We start from the raw sequence: 19,532 nt of genomic DNA on the forward strand, positions 1-19,532 counted from the left end.
GAGGGTTGTATGTGGTCAGCAGATCACTAAGGTATTCTGGTGCAAGGCCATTGAGTGCTTTATAAGTTAATAGCAGTATTTTATAGTCAATTCGGGACTTAACTGGCAGCCAATGAAGAGAGGATAAGACCGGTGTAATATGATCTAATCTTTTTGTGTTTGTTTGAACTCTGGCTGCAGCATTCTGTACCATCTGTAGTTTATGCAAGGATTCAGACGGGCAACCCGATCGGAGGGCATTACAGTAATCCAGTCTAGAGCTTACGAAGGCATGTATTACTTTTTCTGCATCATGAGAGCATCTTACGAAGCTTGGCTATGTTCCGTAGATGATAAAACGCAGTTCTAGTAATACTTCTTATGTGAGCATCAAAGCATAGATCTGAATCAACAAGAACGCCAAGATTTCTAACCACCGTGTTAGGTTGTGTAGGAAGGCTACCAACATTGAGGTGGTTAAACTTATTTCTTGCAGCCTTGGGACCAATTACCAGAACTTCTGTTTTTTCTGTGTTTAACATAAGGAATTTTTTTGCATCCAGCACCGGATATCTAATAGACAGTCTTCTAATTGAGATAGCAGTGATGTATCATCAGGGTTAACAGATATGTACAACTGTGTATCATCTGCATAGCAATGAAACCCAATACCATGATCTCTAATAATGTTACCAAGAGGTAGCATGTATAGGGTAAACAGTAGCGGGCCCAGGACTGATCCCTGTGGGACACCATATTCAACTTTTGTGGCCTTGGATGATTCATTGTTCACATGGGCATACTGATAGCGATCAGTTAAATATGAGCGGAACCAAGAAAGTGCTGTCCCTGTAATGCCAACTACACCTTCTAACCGGTCCAAGAGGATATTATGGTCCACGGTCTCGAACGCTGCAGTTAAATCTAGCAATATCAACAGAGATACACAACCACGGTCAGAAGCCACAAGTAAATCATTCATTACCTTGACTAGAGCAGTTTCTGTGCTATGGTTTGGTCTAAAGCCAGACTGATATAATTCATTGGTATTATTTTTTTGTAGGAAAGAGGCCAACTGACGAACTACAACCTTTTCCATGATCTTTGAAATGAAAGGAAGATTTGAGATAGGTCTATAGTTTCCTAAAACGCTGGGTTTAAGATTTGGTTTCTTTAGGACGGGTCTAATAACAGCCATTTTAAAAGGTTTTGGAACATATCCAAGCCTAAGAGAAGAGTTTAACACATTTAACACAGTAGTGCCAATCTGCGGTGCAATTTCCTTGAAGAATTTTGTAGGAATTGGGTCTACAAGGCTAGTAGAGGATTTACAGGAGAAAATTAAGCTCAAAAGTTCTGAGTGTGTAATAGGAATGAATGATTCAAAGATGTCATTATTGGTAAGCATAAGACTAGCAGGTGGCTGGCAGCCGTAAGTAGGTAAGGGTGTACACTGGATAGTCTGTCTAATCTTAGTTATTTTATCATTAAAAAATGTAAGAAAGTCATTACTCTTAAGAGCTTGCGGGACTTGCGAGTTTAATGAGGAATTCTGTGTTAACCTAGCTACGGATTCAAATAGGAACTTAGGATTGGTTTTATTCATGTCTATTAATCTGGAAAGATACACAGACCGAGCAGTCACTAGTGCTTGTCTGTATTTAGAGAGGCTCTTTTTCCAGGCAGATTTGAAAACTTCTAGTTTAGTTGAGCGCCATTTTCGCTCTAGCTTGCGTGATGCCTGTTTGAGTTCACGTGTATGATCAGAGTACCAGGGGGCAGGTTTGTTATTACTATGCTTTATCCTCTTAAATGGAGCTACAAGATTTAGAGTGCTGCGAAGGGATTTTTCCATGTTTGAAGTTGCCTGTTCAAGTTCATCTACACACGATGCTTCAGATGTAAGGCTGAAGGACTGTGGAAGTTGTTCCATAAATGTTGTTGTAGTTAGTGCGTTAATAGAACGTCTGATTCTATACTTTGGAGTGGTGGTCAACAGGAGGCTATACTGGATTTCAAATGTTAACAAGTAATGGTCTGAGAGCAGAGGACTCTGTGGCATAATAGACACATGTTCCACCAGGATGCCATGACTAATGATCAAATCAAGGGTATGGTTACAGACATGAGTAGGTCCGACTACATTCTGACATACACCTACAGAGTCAAGAATAGCTGCAAACGCTATTTTTAAGGGATTACTATCCGTCTCCATATGAATGTTAAAATCACCCACAATAACGGCTTTGTCGGTACTGACCACCAGGTTTGTTAAAAAATCAGCAAATTCCTTAAGAAAATCACTGTACGGCCCAGGCGGTCTATACACAATAACCATGGTGATTTGGGGTGAAGAACTACAAAGAGATGAGCCAGCAAGGCTAAGAACAAGAGTTTCAAATGTGGTGAAACTCACACCACATTTCTCAGACAATCCTAAGTTGGACTGAAAAATTGCAGCAACACCGCCACCTTTGCGATTTGGTCGAGGGTTATGCTTATCACTGTATTCCGCTGGAGTAGATTCATTCAGTGCCATGAATTCATCCGGTTTAAGCCAGGTCTCAGTAAGGCACAGGGCACCAAGACTAAAATCAGTAATTATTTCATTTATTAATAGTGCTTTAGGAGCCAGTGATCTTATATTCAGAAGTCCAAGTTTAAGTTTAAATATAGCATCAAAACTGTTTTCTAGTGATGGATTCATTGTGATTTTAATTAAGTTATTATGGCACACTCCACGGTGGAATAGTCCTCCATGATTAAAGACGCGGGGAACAGACACAATGAAATGAACCCTAGTTGACGACTCTAAGCGACTAGCAGGCGGTCAGTTATGCCGGTTTGCCTGCCGCCTGGACTTGGCTCTAGTTAGTCAGTGATTTGCCTGTAGACTATGAGCTATGCTTTTAGACAGGAGGTCGGCACCAGCCCGCGAGGGGTGAATACCGTCCCTCTTCAAAAGCCTAGGCCTACCCCAGAACATCCGCCAGTTGTCTATATAACCCACACCCACCCACACCAATCAGGGGGCGTGGCACACACGAGGATCATACGAGCTGGGTATGACACACTGCATTTACTTTTTTATTTACTTAGAGTCTTTTATCAAAGCAATGTACGTACTAGAAGGTCACTTTTTGCAAATATAGATCAATTATTTTAAATAGCTTTAGTCTATGATTTTTTTCGAGTTGTATGATAGTGTGGGTTAATAATGAAATAAATGACTTCCGTTTCTTTATCTGCGGATCCATCTTAAATAGCATAGTTTGAATTTGAATAACATGGTTTGAATAACTTATGGTTTGAATTTTCTATTGAATGTTTAAGAACCAAACAATGCAAATATGGTCTTGTGAACGACAGATACCCGACAGATATTTTAAAATATCTGTATTAACTGACTGTGCATTTAGCATATAGTCAATTTTAACCAGGACAGCCCTCCCCCACCCATCTTCATATTCGAAATCAGCTAAAGTGTGCTCCACAATGCCCTCTGGTGGCAGTCATATACATTCCATACAGTAGTTTAACATCTCTGAGGTATTAGTTAAGTTCTCCCAAAACGAGCTTGATCAGCCGAATGGCCACCTCTCGTTTGTAAATTTCTTATCTTCTTCTTATGTTCTTACGTAAGGCAAATAGAATATTGCAAACATATGTGCTGTGGAGTAGTCGGTTTGGTATAAGTGTGGCTAAGCTGAGCTTCCAGTGAATGCCCAGTTACAAGTGCACATTATAATGACAGAAGAAACCGGCAAGCATCTGGCACATGATGCCTGTATGCTCGAATGCTGAAACGGTACTACAACAAAAACAGGCTGATGTGAAACTATCAATCTGCATAACATCTCAGCACTGTCTGCATATCTCACTTTGTCAATTGTCTCAGTCAATCTCAAATTAGAGACTAGGTCTTGAGCTACCAAAAATGATTGATCTTTTTTTAAACAGTTGTCTTGGTGAAAAAATAAACTTTATAAACCATTTGTCTGCTAAAAATATTGTGCTTGTGGCACATGGTAAACAACGCACGATCCATAGATGGGTCAGCTATGCTGTCAGATAAATAGTGTGCGGCAATAGCAGAGCCAGAATTCATAGCATGGGTGGGCCATTCCTATAGCAATTCACATGATGACAAAACCATACTTCAGACTCAACTACATATTTTTTTATTAGTTTTTCAATGACCTATGGTATTACTAAAATGAACAGAATAAAAAAATCTGTTTTTACCTCTAAAGAGCACATTCCTCTGATTGATCTAACCATGCACACACATACCTGTGTGGGACCACCCGGTTTACCATGGTAGGGATGCATCATGGCTGATGAAGAATTGATTCCAAAAAAGGTTCTAATTTTGTCCTGATCATGTGGAAATGCTGTATTTGACAAATCCAGTGTCGACCAAGCTACTTCAGTTTTCAGACTTTGGAAAGATACTGTTCATACAACAGGTGACGACACAAGCATTTCTACATGCATTCCAAAGACAGTGATGTATATTATGGATCACAATTATAATCAGAAATAGCGTGATATGATGTTTTGGCCATATCGTACAATAACATGTGCCCTGTGTCCCCTACCTCTCACCCCCCCGAGGTAAAACACTTATGGGACATTTGTCTGTTTGGAGATTCTTTACAGTGTGAGATGAAGACCTTAAGTTCACAGTATGTAAGACGTGAATATAAACCTGTCTGTGGATGAACTACCCCAAAAATATTTGGAACAACCAATTTCATTTGACACTTACGGAGCCATTTTTATTTGAAGTGGTTCTTTAAAATATTTTGCTCGCTGTAAGCTAAGTTCATTAAAGAAGTATTAAAAATCTTTATTCTGCTATTTATTGAACTAAGAAAATCAGCCAGGTTCCATATCAGTAGTTCAGGCACAAAAAAAAATGACAATTGGGATCGGCCAAGGAAAATGCAATCGGTGCATCCCTACCTGTAACCACCATTCACATTTTCTGCCATTTGTGTTTCAGTAGCAAACCAGATGGGATAGCCTTCGTTCCCATCTAGCATTAACAAGTCCTGGCTGCCTAACATCCTGTCGACGGATTGTGGTTTTTACCTCCTCTGACCACTCTCAGTAGGTACTCGCCACAGCAGACTGTGAGCACCGAACAAGCCTTGCCAGTCTTTTAGCCATAATGATTTAACTTTTGCCACAGTCACTCAGGTCTTTCCCTGCTGCCGATTTCTTCGGCTTTCAACAAGTTGACTCCGAGTACTGAATGTTAACTTACTGCTTAATATATCCCAGATCTTGCCACGTGCCATTTTTACAAAGCAGTCAATGTTACGTGGGGGTGGTCATGATGTTTTGCCTCATCAATGTGTGTGTCTGTTTGTTTGTTATGCATACATTACATTGTAGGAACCAAAAGTCTCCACAATGTGATAAAAACCTGTTATTTTGGCAATGTGAGGTACCCACAAGGGGGAACTGAATTTTATAAAAAAAAAAAAAAAAAAAAAACTGTGACTGCAATCAAAAAACTAAAAATGCCAGAAGTCTTGTGTTTTTTTGGTTAATTATGGACAGTCCCCACAAAGATATGAATACAAACGTGTGTGTGAGAATATGTTTGTATGTATGTTTGCGGTACATAAGAGGTAAGACAACGCTGACAACGCGTTGCTGCACCCTCCACACAACAAGCCTCCTCAGGAATGACAACCTGAGTGCAGCCGTGTGGCTGGTGATACCTCAGCACCACACTATTCCAAATGGGCCAGTGTGTTTTTTCCAGTGGCTGGAGTGCCAGTACTGCTACCAACCCCCAAATTTCCTGGTAAGTTGAAGGACCTCCTTGCAGGATTGGATGTAGATTAACGTTATACTCAGGATGAAGCAATTGCAGGTTAAGGGCCTTGTTCAAGGGCCCAATGGAGTAGAATCACTCCTCTCATTCACAGGATTCGAACCAGCAACCTTCCAATTGCTGGCAAAGATCCCTGGCCTCAGAGCCACCACTCTGCCTATACAGAATTATAAGCGTTTAATATCGAATAATGACTTTTATGGAACTAGAAGTCCTCCTGGTATGTGTTTGCAAAGATTTTCCTATTCGTCAGACCTGGCACTGACATGTATTGGATGGTAAAGTGGTTAAAGACGTCATCGTTGATGCCACCATTTTGGCTTCACTGTGAGTGGTTGTCAGATTTTAGCAGGCTGGACCAGCTCCGACAGTGCTTGTCATTTTAAACTGTGTTCAGTTGTGCAGCTCACAGGGACATCTTGTATTTTACTCCATATTTTTTGCATGTTAAATCATTGCGTTCATTCACCGGAATTCTCTCCTGGTCAAATTCTAGACGTGTTCCTGATTTTAATTTTTCCTGTAATCTTGTTTTATATATTTTCTTGTGATTTATGTTTTATATAAGGGCAGCTTTATTAACTTCTGATTTAAGTTTTTTTTCCATATGCACAACTATAGTGTATGCATTAAAGTAGACGCTGAAGGAGTGCAAATCTAGGATCAAGCACCTTGGTGGCTTGTCACTCTGCCCAGTCACCGAACCACCTGTTTTTAGCCTCACTTCCCCTTCTATGCACTTTCCTCGTTGAATGCTGCCAGTCTGTGTTTTAGTGAAGTTCAAGAGACTCTAGTCCATGCCCCCCCCTCCCCCCCCCCCCCGACAGGTGCTGACTAAGCCTGATTCAGAAGAATGTGTCTGCGGGATCAGATCACCATATCCATAGTTATTCATTTTCGGTGATTAACAAGTGCACTGTATGCTCCCTCCAGACCACAGCAGTATAGGACCTGAATACCTGCGTTTTTATGTCTCTGTGTGAGCTCGACCTTCCTGAAATAGGTAACCATTTTCATGTTTCTATCTTGGCAACAGGTAGCCCAGTGGTGGAGGAACTTGATCCGTGACCACAGAGGTCCAAAAAGGGCCTGTCTGTTTTAATCTCAAGCTATGAATTTGACATGCTTTGCTCTGTTGCATGTTCAGTTGGAAAAACAACAAAAATTCCAAGTTGCACTTGTCTTGCACAGATACGTAACCTGAATTACGATAATCACAGCACTTTTAGTGTACACACTATATCCAGCATGCGTGAGTAACTAACCCACCCTTCTCTTAACTCAGTTCTGGTTGTACAGATCCTGGGTGATTTTTCCTAAAATCTCTGTGGTTTGAGGAGCCTATTGGAAGGAGAAAGGAGCCTCATGATAGAGGGACTTATTGTGTCAAAATGGGGCCTTGGGTGACAGGGCAACCATTTGGCAAAACAGTATTAGATGTTTGTATCTCAACCACTCTGCCTGGAAGAACTTGCACTGTTCATTCTCTTCTTAGGTTTTATTCCTGAAAAGGTAATCCGTGGGTGAGTGGGACATGATAATTGCAAAAGTTATATGAAAACTGCCTGGCCTTCCACTCATCTTATCTTACCACTGTAGGCATGTTCTTCTCTTCTGCAATTCCTTTTCAGCAGCATCAGGTGCATAGCTGAAATGTCAAGCCAAAGTGATCATTTCAGGAATCCCCTTCATTCCCTCATTTGACACTAGTGGAGGAGTTGGCCACTTATCATTACTGGCTAAGCTGATCATATGATTCATTGCTCCCTTCCCATTCACAGTGTAGGAGGTCATTTGTAAGCTGGGATGTGACAGTAGGTTTAGGCAACTTGACTTTCCACCTGTGCTGTATTTAGTGACTGAAAAATGTCTTTAAAAGATTTTACAAAGAAAAATAACCGGGTGCATCAAATAAAGCAAGGAAATGGACATGTCATAAAAGTTTGTAAACTCAGCAGGCCGTTTGTTTTGTCACAAGATCCTTCCTTGCCCTCTCCAGTTTTCCACTGGTATCCTTTAAAAGTCAGTATGTTCATTATACATTTGGTACCAATGTTTCCCCACAAACCCAACTGTGTAAGCAGTTGCCCAGGATGGATAAATGGATGGATGGAGTGACCCCAAACCACCTGCCACACCATCTGTATGCTCTTGAAGGCCAACAGGGTCTAGCGTTTTTCAGTCGCATAAACCTAATGTGATAAATTTGATCTGTGTGATGGAGACAGGATTGTGGGGGGTGGCACAGCTGTATATTTGATCACCTTTGCTTGAGGATGTATAGGACTGCTGTTGTGTTAAATACAAGCCATAGAAAAGTGTCTTGTTTTTATAGGAAGGGGGGCTTACATTAATTTCTGGAAGGATAGTCCAGTGCCTGGGATTTGTGGCAAAGATTAATTGTGTCTGTGCCTCTTTCCCTCTGTGGTGTATGAATTGCTATGTTTTATCACGCTGCTGAGTGCCTGATCCAAAACCAGTAGCCATGCTCTTCTATTTTCTTCAACTCCACTTGTTTCATTTCCATGCTTTTCTTTACTTTCCAGACGGCTCTTTTTTGTCTTTCGCAGTGTTGATCTATGCATTGTTCCAACCCCATCATTCTTGAAAAGGAAAACCCCAAGTCAGAGACTTCTTTGTTGCTCAGGCCGCCCTTCACATGGTTCTCTTTGCAACTCTCTGCTTTTTGGTTTTTACACACTTGGTGAATATTACATCTTCCAATGCATTTTAAACAAGTAGACGGTCTTTTCAGGTAGACTTCTAGTTTGCACTGTCCTTTCTCTCCTTTTCAGAGGGAGGAGACATGAGGTCGAAATACAATGGAAGGAAGGAGACAGAGAAGGTGGTTTTCATTGAGTGAAGTCCCTCCCATTACCTGCAGGGGGAATAAATAATGATATGTTTTGGATTTGGGGGTCCATGCAGTCAGACACCAACCCCTTAGACAGATGAGATCTCACATCACAAGTACCCTAGGGTTTCATAATTGGTCAATAAGGATCTTTGTCTTTACTCAGGTTTCTCTTATAACTTTAACAGTAATGTAACAATTTCTTAATTGGGTAAACTAAGTGTAGTTGAATATCACAGTCTGTCAACCACTATGCAATGGTGATATTTTACCTGCTCCCCTGACATTTGAATGATGAGGGTGTCCCTTATGTCACCATCAAAGTCCCTCTGATGAATTATATTTTCTATCCTCACCCAATGACTCTGTCCAGAAGTGCCCTTATAAATGTAGCAGGGTTATTGTATCCATGTGCTGTTGTGATCGTTGCCAGAATTTGTTCTCAGCGATGACATTTTCTCTAGTTTTAGCTGACTATTGCAATAACTAATGAACTAATGCATCACTGCTGAGAAACGTCGGCTTAGTGTTTGGAATCTATTGCAGAGGGTGATGTAGTTTGACAACAACGCCTCAAATTTACAAGTGCAGCCAGTCTCGTTTTTTGGAAAAACAATGTAGAAATACACGCATATGTCAAACTGTTTAAATGTAATACTTGCACATGAATGTTTTGGTCATAGAAACAGAATTTTGGCAAAGAACACCCCTCTGTGTGTGAATGTGTGGGCCATTGTAAATGATCTACTCAGCTCCACATTGGTCATCCAGTGCTTTTTGCCACCACATATTTCCATCACTGAGGAAGGTACCTGAGGTTCTGCTCAACATAGTCCTCCAGATGTCAGACACCCAATTTTGAGAGGGACTTCACTCAAAGAAAACCACCTTCTCTGTCTGCTTCCTTCCGTCGAATGTGGGCCTCGTGTCTCAGTAGGATATCATCAGAGCGAAGTGTTGTCTTAGTGTAGATACCAGGCTCCACCAGCCCACCAGCGGTAAACCAGATCTCCCACCCAGCTTAAATACATGAGGGCAATGTGGCCCTGCCCTGCAGACATAATGTTAGCCTCTCACATAGTCCAGCTCAACGATGTCTGCTTGCTAGCAACACAGGGGGCTTTATTCGCAGCTTCCCCTCTGCAGCGATCCAGTCGTCAGGTATACCGCAAACTGGGCGCCCAACAGGGCCGCCTCTGAGAGGCAAGCCTAGGTCGCGGCCGTTGGTGAGAGAGAGGAGCTGCGGCAGGGGATATGTCTGACAGGCGGACGCTTCGCACGGCCTGTTTAAGGAGCAGCTGTTAAAGAAATAAGCGGGCTCTGCGAGGAGCTGGTGACGGGGAGTTTCCTGGAAATTAATGCTTTCCCCAAGACAGCCTTGCCACTACTGTGCCCTTGCTGACTATGTGAATGTCCAAGTATTCCTGTGATTTTTCTCCTGAATGAATCTGTTTTAAAATGCTCATGAAATACACACTGCATCTGCTCATTTTAAGATTAAAATTAAGATTGGTCCCATGACTTAATTGATTATTCCCATGGGGAAATTCTTGGAATTCTTTTATACACACCTCATCAGATGTACTATTTTAAAAGCTCTCCATAACTAACTTGTTGCACTATTAGACTGTATGTAGGAGTCCAGCATACTTTTATTTTTATTGGTCTATGTCCAAGATGATCTGATTGAAGTCTTTACTGTATGTGAAGTCCCTTTGCATTCAGCGTTTGGTTTATTTATTCAATGAATAAATGACTTTATTGTCTAGTCCCTGGTCTGAGAGAGGATTTATTGTTTGTGTGGGAACATCTCTGCATCCCCTGCTGAACAATTCAGTCGTTAACAGTCTCTTGCTTAGCTTCTGAGTAACTACTGTGAGCATTTGAGATCTATCAAAATGGTAACTTGTTTGACTTGGATTAGCATTGGTTGCTCTGCTGGAGCCTGGGGTCTGGGGATGGCTGCTTGTTCCAAGCAAGCCAGTCTCCAGAGACCTGTGGAAAGGGGGTGGAGGTGATGAATGCTGCTTAGACAGGATTTTCCTACTGGTTCCCCCAGCTCTGTGTTTTCACAGTCCGGTTCTCGTGGCATCCACTGGCTAACAGTTCAGTCCAGCCCCTCGGACCAACAGTGGTCCCTAGTTGTCTGCCAATATTGCCAGTTTGGTCTACCAGTACTCCTGTGGAACCATATCCATTGCCCCTTTTTCATCAATTGAATGATGGCCCAATTGCTTTGTTGGCTAATTTTCTTTCTGATTTGCCTAAAGATTCTCTTATCTTCAACTGCATCCATATTATTAATTATTCATTGGTGCAACATTGTCTTCCTTGCTCCCATTTTCCTGCCTGTAGTGATCCAGGTATTAGAACCAGTGAGTGGTAATTTCTGAACTTCTTTGGGAGTATTTAGTTCTGCTGAAAAGGTCCTTGGTTCTTCTGTTTTGTTCCCTTGTATAATTTTGTAAATTAATTATTTTTATGCTGCATTTTGCTTGGTCTAGTTGGTGCTTCCTCTCCAGAGTTGTAGAACCGAACTCTATGTGCGTCTGTGTGTTGGACCTTCTTTCACCTGAGTTGATTTGTATAAAAAATAGCATTAATGTGTACATTTGTTCAAAATGCATAAACTGTGATAAATATAAAATCACCAATAAACTATGTCTATTTATCCAAAATTTTATAGACTACTGCATTTGAATACTTTTTTTTTGTTAATGTGCTATCAGGACATGGTGTCAGAGTATATTTAACAGAATATTCACACAACGCAGATAAACCGGTGACTTGTACTGTATAAGAACAAATATTCAGATTATAACTGAAGCTTGGAAGAAAATAAAATGCTTTATTTGTATTAATAGGCTGTTGTATAATTATACTGTTGACTTCTCGCAGTGTTAATGGTATAGTGTGAATCCATATTGTAGTGCACAATCACACCTGTAATAACTATGATACTGCCCACTTTATATAAAAATCTGTTAATGTGATCAAAAAATGGCAGATCATAGATCAAATGTCAGATTAGAGATGGTTCAGGTAAAATGGCAACTGTTTGTGGGCGTCAACCACAGTGCTCTATGAAGGGTCAGTATCTCATATAGGCTTGGTATGCTTAGAAGAACTTGATGGAACAAGTATTTATGAATTGTTCATGTTTGGGATACCATGGGAGAAAAAGGTTATTGCTACTGTTTAATGTGTCTATTCTATGATCCAGGAGCTGTCAAGCTGTGGATGGAGCAAGAAAGAGAAGCACAGTTCAGCCCCTAATGCCGTGGCCTTCACCCGTAGGTTCAACCAGGTGGGTCTCGTTAAAGCTTAGTGGGTAATATGGGTTCGGGGATTTGGCTGAAAACAATGAAACAATCAACTTGATGTGAATTTGAAATACCTCATTAAATGGTGAACTTTACATTTAGAGTAGGGAATGTCTTGTTATCCTAATTTTGTGGCATTGTCATCAAGAGGTTTACCTGAAACAAAAGTGTTTTGCAAAAGAGTAATGACTTAAAATAATATTGGTATGCACTTATCTGATTTCTGGAAACATGTAAAATACTGTTTCTCATTGCTGAAGCGCAAAGATGGAAAGGCTCAATATTACCTGGCTATAGGCTGGGTCTCGTGTGGTCACCATACCTCCTCGCCCAGCGCGTCGGCCGTCCTTCACGCTCGAGACCAGCTTCGATGCCATCCAGTATAAATATTAGGAAATCTGCAAAGAATGTGTTTTGAATATCCTGTGGAAAATATGTACTTTTATAACAGTGTTTCATTTCATTATTTTTTTTCTCTAACTGCTTTTCAAGATGTCATTTGTTGGAGAAGCCTAACAAGCGTGTATGGCTTTAAGGCACAGCTGGGCTCTGGCCATTTGTCCGTTACCATGGCTGGGCTGTGTGGTGATACTTCACATAGGTCTAAACCCACTTCCTGGGCATCTAGACCAGCCAGATGCTCTCCCTGGTTGGGAAATAAGTGGTTTTGTACAGTGTCTCAATGGATGGCAACACTTTCAAAATAAACTGGGGTTTTCCTGATGCCAGCTCTTCTGCAGTGGACAGTAATTATACTGGATAAAAATACAAAACTTTTTGTAACTAGGGACACCTGCCTTTAATGGGCCTCTTCATGCGATATGATGCATCGTCCTTTAACCTTTCATATAGACACTTTTGTTCTACATAAACATTGTGAGGGTTGATCAAGATTTGCATTTTGAAATGATTATTTAATCAAGCATGCTGTTGTAGTAATGGGCAGGCTGATCCTTCTTTTAATGGGTTTCAGTATATGTTGACATGGAAATCTGGAAAGCTGGGGGTCTTGCTGTCATTGGCCTCATGAGATCTTGACCCGCCCCCACTCGCCACAGCCATTTTAACCTCTGCCTGATCCTGAGCTGTCGTCCATCTTGACTTTCTCTTTCACACGGTCCTGGAGCCGTGCTGCGGATTGCATGTGGTTTTCCTCCCCGACGTTTCCCCTTTGGAGCAGAAGGGCAGTGACTGTGAGCGTGTTGTTTTTATTGTCACTGATATCTGCATGTGGACTGGGGGACTTGGTGTTCAGCTTTTGCCATCACTCCTACAATACAATAAAACCTAACCTATTATTGTTGTTATTACTGTTAGGTGGTTACCCTAAATGGCCAATCATGCTGGCCAGTAGACTTCCTGGGGCCATTCAGGCTAATGACATGAGGGTCCCTACAGAAACGATTTCAGCTGTTCTATTGAAATAATACTCAGGAGTGCCTGGAGAATCAAGCTTGCACATAAAGCAGATTAATTCTCCTCCTAAGCCCTGTAATGAAATACCGCAATTTTGTCCAGAAGTGACTTCAGAAGTGCAGTATTGCGTCTGGCGGGAAATGGGAAGCATAGTTAATCACTTGAAATTGCTGATATGAAGTGCAGTGAATCCTGCCAGGCGTGTGGGGATGCCGGCCCCCTGTGTGGAAGTCAGACATAGCTCTACACTGCTACCCTGCAGCTGCTTTGCTATTCTCATCATCTCGGTCAAGCCCCATTTTTTTCGGAGGCCTCTCTTAAAGTGCCATCCCTCGTCCTCGACGGAGCATATCTCCATTGGCGGCAAGGGGATCTAGCTCGAGCCTGACCAGGGCAGGCGCACACAATGTCGGAGGTCTGCCGTCACAGGCGGGGCCTCTGTCATCTGTTTCCTCATCTTAGGGTGAGGCCCGGGTCCCTGGGGACAGTGCTGAGCCAGTTATGTGATAGTGCTCTTCCAAGAGGAAGGGTACAAGCACATGTAAAGCCATAGTGAAGCTGCACCAGGTTCTCGCATTGTTTAAATAACAATGTTTAGTTAGTTAGTTCTACTAAATCCTTTTTCAGTGACAATAACAACAATGTGCATTTCTCTGACCTACAGATGGCTCCTGTAGCAACAGTTTAAAATGAATTCATGACTTTTTTACAGAAAATTTATTGTAAATTAATTGCAGCCACTGGATTTGTTCAGATTATGCATGAATGTCCATCAAGAACCAATTCATGTGCTGCATCATTTTCTGGTAGTTTGGATGTAGCTGAACTTCCAAATATGGTGGTTTTTGCAGCACATGGAAGCTCATAGTTGTCTGCGTGTGTGTTGACAGGTCAGCTTCTGGGTAGTCCGAGAAATCCTGCATGCTCAGACTCTGAAGATCCGAGCCGAAGTCTTGAGCCTTTACATTAAGACTGCAAAGGTGAGCATTTTTCCTCATAGATGTTGCTATTCTCTATAGTGAAAAACACAGTGCAGCTTTGATTTACAGATCAGATGCCCTGGATGCTGAACTTGTATTTGCAGAAACTGTGTGACATTAACAACCTGCATGCGGTGATGGCTGTAGTGTCAGCACTGCAGAGTGCCCCCATCTACAGACTGACCAAGACGTGGGCAGTGAGTATCACCAGATCCAGGGAGCTGTACTCAGACGTGCTCCACTGCAGGCAAAGGCAGTGAAAGTTTTGTTACCTGCCTGGAATGTAGTCAGGTGTTTTTTATAATCTGCAGGTGGCATAGTGGTTCATGACATGTCCTCATAAAATGCTCACTGTTTTTAAAAGCCCCCTGGTGCTCCAGGAACATATAACCATATAAGCGGGTGCTACCTGTAAGGATTACATGGGAGCATACTTCATATGTTTTTCAAATGGCAGCCAGTTCAAAGTGCTGCTGATCTTTGCTGTTATAATGGGCGTATCAATCAGATCACATTGATTGAGGTCTCTCTGTTTCCCCCCAGTTGCTAAGCCGGAAAGACAGGGCCACCTTTGACCGGCTGGCATACCTGATGTCCAAGGAGGACAACTACAAGCGCCTAAGGGACTACATCAGCAGCCAGAGTATGACGTCCTGTATCCCCTACCTGGGTAAGAGCCCACAAGGTCGCCATCTTCTGGCCAACAGTGACACATGTATGGAGGCTGCGATCTGCCCTGCGGAGTGATCTGCTGAAGTGAGAGAGGTGCTCAGTAAGGAGGCATACTGTAGTAGGGCTGCAACGATTCATCGAGTAACTCGAATAATTCAATTACAAAAAATCCTTGATGCAAATTGTTTGCTTTAAGGCTTTGTTAATCCACACGTACTGCTCGATGATCACCGTGTTTTACATGGAGGATTATTACTCTCACAATGTGCATAAACTGCATCATGTGTGACAGAGCGGTAGAAAAAACGGAGTGGCAACACTCCCATAGGGACCCATTGTAAAAAATGGTGGAGAAATTTCCAGGTCATGGGGACGGTGAAGTTCCAAACACTGACATTCACGCCATAGAATCACGTTCATTTCCATTGCTTACCAAGCACTTTAAGCAGTATGTTGATATAATTACAGATTAAAAAATAAAAACATTTAATACATTAGCTCATTAGTCATTAAAATTATGGATATTATTTTGTTTTTATATGCGCTCAACATTAGCTGTTGATATTTATTAGAATTAATAGTTATGATGGAAGGTAGTTTAGCAGCTAACGAGGCTGACATTTTCATTTCAATGAGCCTGTCAGTTACTGTTGATACAGTGTAATGTTACATATTAAGTTGTTCTGCTTGTCAATGGCTTCGTGATCACAGTTAGCCGCACTGCTACAATGTTAATGAACCTGATTAAAATCTCCTTGGGCTGCATGGTTCAGTGTCAATTTACTACCAAATTTATGGCAAAATAGTTTTAATGATTTTGTGGTAATTTATTTGCCAAAAAAAGAAAATCCATCGCGATAGTGTCTGTATTTTTATGTGCGCTTTTTAAGTGCAGGATTTGCAAACGGCAACCCTCGAACAAGAAAGTGCTTTTTCCCTCCCACATTATTTCATCTCCCTCATGTTGTATTACTTAGAATATCATTGAAATTAAATAAAGGCTTCTGTTTGTCCATATTGACCTATATATTTTATCCTGATTACCCCAACTCCCATGCTTTTTGTCCCTAAAGCGCAATGTGTGAATGGGACATTTTATAGTGGTAGTTTTTGCAGTGTTTGCGCAATTTAGCTTGTTTTGTGGATAAAGAATGACAATTGATTTTGATCACTGGACACTTTTGAGAGGCTGGTGCTTTCTATATAAATAAATAAACTGACTTTTATTGTGCTTTTAGTTTTCTTTTGAGTCGACTTTGGCATTTTTTGTAAATAAATCCTACTGCTTTTTTGATGTGGTAACTTTTAAAAAGATTGACAAAAATAGCTTATTGTTTTATCAGAGCTTTGCCACAGGACCTGTCAAAAGTCAAAAGACAAAATGTGACCCACTTGGGAAGTAAATGACAGATTAATTAAAAAGTTGTTGGAATACATCTTGGACTCCTACCCAGGTGCTGGATGCAATGACCTGTAGGGTTGCAGTCTGCTCTCTGGAACCTGTGTAAAGGACCTCGCCATTAGAGGAGCAGAGTGTGCCCATCTTAGCCTCCGCCCGAGCTGCCTTCAGCCTCTGGAAGCTGAGGGGTTTGTGGCAGCCCTGAATTACTGCTTTCCGTTGTAGCCTCCTGTGATGTCAGCCTCAGCTTCCCGGTGCACAGTGGAGACGACTGGTGAGAGCTGATGGGCTGCGAGGTGATTTAAGGCGGCTCTATGAGTCCAGACGCAGGGGGAAGGTGTTGAAGTTTTAAACAGCCCCAGCCGGGAAACCCGGCCTCTGTCTGGATCTGAAACACATTAATGGCGTCATTTGTTGCTGTCGTGAAGCTGCGGTCTCTTGAAGAACTCCGGGCCGGCCTTGAAAGACGGGGGCCGTCTAAGGTGCCGCTTTCAGATGTGCCCATGGAGAAGTTTCCGTCTGAGCTGTTGGGATGTTTGTTTACCTGGGCATATGAATCAAATTTTATTTAGCATCACTTTTTTTTTGCTAGCCAGTCTGTCTCAAACCATTTACAGTCATTTACGGAAAATGCAGAGGAAAAACTATCTATCCTTCTTGCAGCTGCTTATGCTGCTCAGGATCTCGGGGGCCTGGAGCCTATCCCAGGCAGCATGGGGCTCGGGTAAAGCCTGCATGTGATGTAGGTCTCACACTGATAACAGTTTAGAAATGCTAGTTAACTGTATGTGTCTGCATTATGGCAGGAAACACACTAACATGGGCAGAACAAGTTCCAAACTTTGAATTAAATAGGGATTCTAAATCCCAAACCTGGAGGTGTGATGGAACAGTGCCATTTTGAAGATTATTTTTTGCCACTTCCAAAGTTGTGAACTCAGAAAATAATGATAAACGAAGTAAAAAAAAAAAAGTGATTTGGTTGTAAAAACATGTAAAACGAAAAGATCTGGATGGCATGATAAGAAATGAAAAAGTATTTTGTTGAATAAACTAATACAGCAGCCATATAGCGTGCTGTCCTAGTGATGTCATTTTATTATACACTGCTCAAAAAAATTTAAGGAACACTTTTATAAGAGTATAGCATCAAGTCTATTAAACTTCTGGGATATTGATCAGGTCAGGTAAGTAGCGGAGGGGATTGTTAATCAGTTTCAGCTGCTTTGGTGTTAATGAAATTATCAATCGATGAACTAGAGGGGCAACAATAAGACGACCCCCAAAACAGGAATGGTTTAACAGGTGGAGGCCACTGGCATTTTCCCCTCCTCATCTTTTCTGATGGTTTTTTCGTTAGTTTTGCATTTGGCAACGGTCAGTGTCACTACTGGTAGCATGAGGCGGTACCTGGACCCTACAGAGGTTGCACAGGTAGTCCAACTCCTCCAGGATGGCGCATCAATACGTGCCTTTGCCAGAAGGTTTGCTGTGTCTCCCAGCACAGTCTCAAGGGCATGGAGGAGATTCCAGGAGACAGGCAGATACTCAAGGAGAGCTGGACAGGGCCGTAGAAGGTCCTTAACCCATCAGCAGGACCGGTATCTGCTCCGTTGTGCAAGGAGGAGCAGGATGAGCACTGCCAGAGCCCTACAACATGACCTCCAGCAGGCCACTGGTGTGAATGTCTGTGACAGAACAATCAGAAACAGACTTCATGAGGGTGACCTGAGGGCCTGACGTCCTCTAGTGGGCCCTGTGCTCACTGCCCAGCACCATGGAGCTCGATTGGCATTTGCCATAGAATACCAGAATTCGCAGGTCTGCCACTGGCACCCTGTGCTTTTCACAGATGAAAGCAGGTTCACCCTGAGCACACATGACAGACGTGAAAGGTTCTGGAGTAGCCATGGAGAGTGTTATTCTGCCTGCAGCATTGTCCAGCATGACTGGTTTGGTGGTGGGTCAGTGATGGTCTGGGGAGGCATATCCATGGAGGGAAGCATAGTCCTCTACAGGCTAGACAATGGCACTTTGACTGCCATTAGGTATCAGGATGAAATCCTTGAACCCATTGTCAGACCCTATGCTGGTGCAGTGGGTCCTGGCTTCCTCCTGGTGCACGACAATGCCCGGCCTCATGTGGCAAGAGCATGTAGGCAGTTCTTGGAGGATGAAGGAATTGATACCATTGACTGCCCCCCACGCTTGCCTGACCTAAATCCAATAGAATACCTCTGGGACATAATGTTTAATCCATCCGATGCCACCAGGTTGCACCTCAGACTGTCTAGAAGCTCAGTGATACCCTGGTCCAGATCTGAGAGGAGATCCCCCAGGACAGCATCCGTTGTCTCATTAGGACCATGCCCCGACATTGTCAGGCATGCATACAACCACATGGGGGCCATACAAACTACTGAGTATGATTCTGAGTTGCTGTAATGAAATTTCGGCAAAATTGACTAGCCTGCCGCATCATTTTTCACTTTGATTTTCGGGGTGTCTTTGAATTCAGCCCTCTGTAGGTTGATAATTTCATTTCCATCAAACGATGTGGCATCCATTCGTTCTTAACACATTACCCAGTCTACATCAGTATAGATATCCAGCATGATTTTTTTCCCCCATTGATATCTGATGTGTTTTCAAAGTGTTCCTTTAATGTTTTTGAGCAGTGTATATATATCAATGTGATTTTGTTGTAAAAACTATCAGGGTATTTATAAAAAAAGGAGTTCATAAATTTCTCACAAACCCGTCTTTGAGTGATTTCAACGGCAGGGATGAAAATGATTATGCTTGTTTTGGAGAACGTATGTAGTGCTCATGCAAAAGTGGAGGTAAACGTTCTGATCTTTAAACATATAAGAACCTATAAAAGGAATAATAATTAAAATTGCAAAGCTTGCGAAGTTTTTTTTCCTATGACAGACTATCGCAGTAAAAATTTTTAGTGAAACTTTAACCCCTGCGCTATAATATCCGTACTGAAGTAAGAAGTAAGCCTTATTTTAATATAGTTGACTAGTGATGTAAGAATTGGATGTGCATAACG

General features: G+C 42.0%; 1 protein-coding gene across 6 annotated transcripts in view; it reads left to right on the forward strand.

Moving 5' to 3' along the window:
• Window positions 1–19,532, forward strand: part of LOC125716484 (ras-specific guanine nucleotide-releasing factor RalGPS2-like) — a 76,775-nt gene that overhangs the window by 29,538 nt on the left and 27,705 nt on the right. For all 6 annotated transcript variants that reach the window (XR_007384345.1, XM_048988806.1, XM_048988803.1 and 3 more), the window contains exons 6-9: window positions 11,908–11,991; window positions 14,314–14,403; window positions 14,508–14,600; window positions 14,947–15,073. Coding sequence is in view for 5 of the 6 variants with exons in the window: in XM_048988806.1 (XP_048844763.1) it covers window positions 11,908–11,991; window positions 14,314–14,403; window positions 14,508–14,600; window positions 14,947–15,073 (394 nt within the window). In the remaining variant the exon portion in view is untranslated. The remainder of the gene's footprint in view (window positions 1–11,907; window positions 11,992–14,313; window positions 14,404–14,507; window positions 14,601–14,946; window positions 15,074–19,532) is intronic.

Source organism: Brienomyrus brachyistius, chromosome 21 (assembly GCF_023856365.1).
Source record: "Brienomyrus brachyistius isolate T26 chromosome 21, BBRACH_0.4, whole genome shotgun sequence".
In the NCBI taxonomy this organism is placed as follows: Eukaryota; Metazoa; Chordata; class Actinopteri; order Osteoglossiformes; family Mormyridae; genus Brienomyrus; species Brienomyrus brachyistius.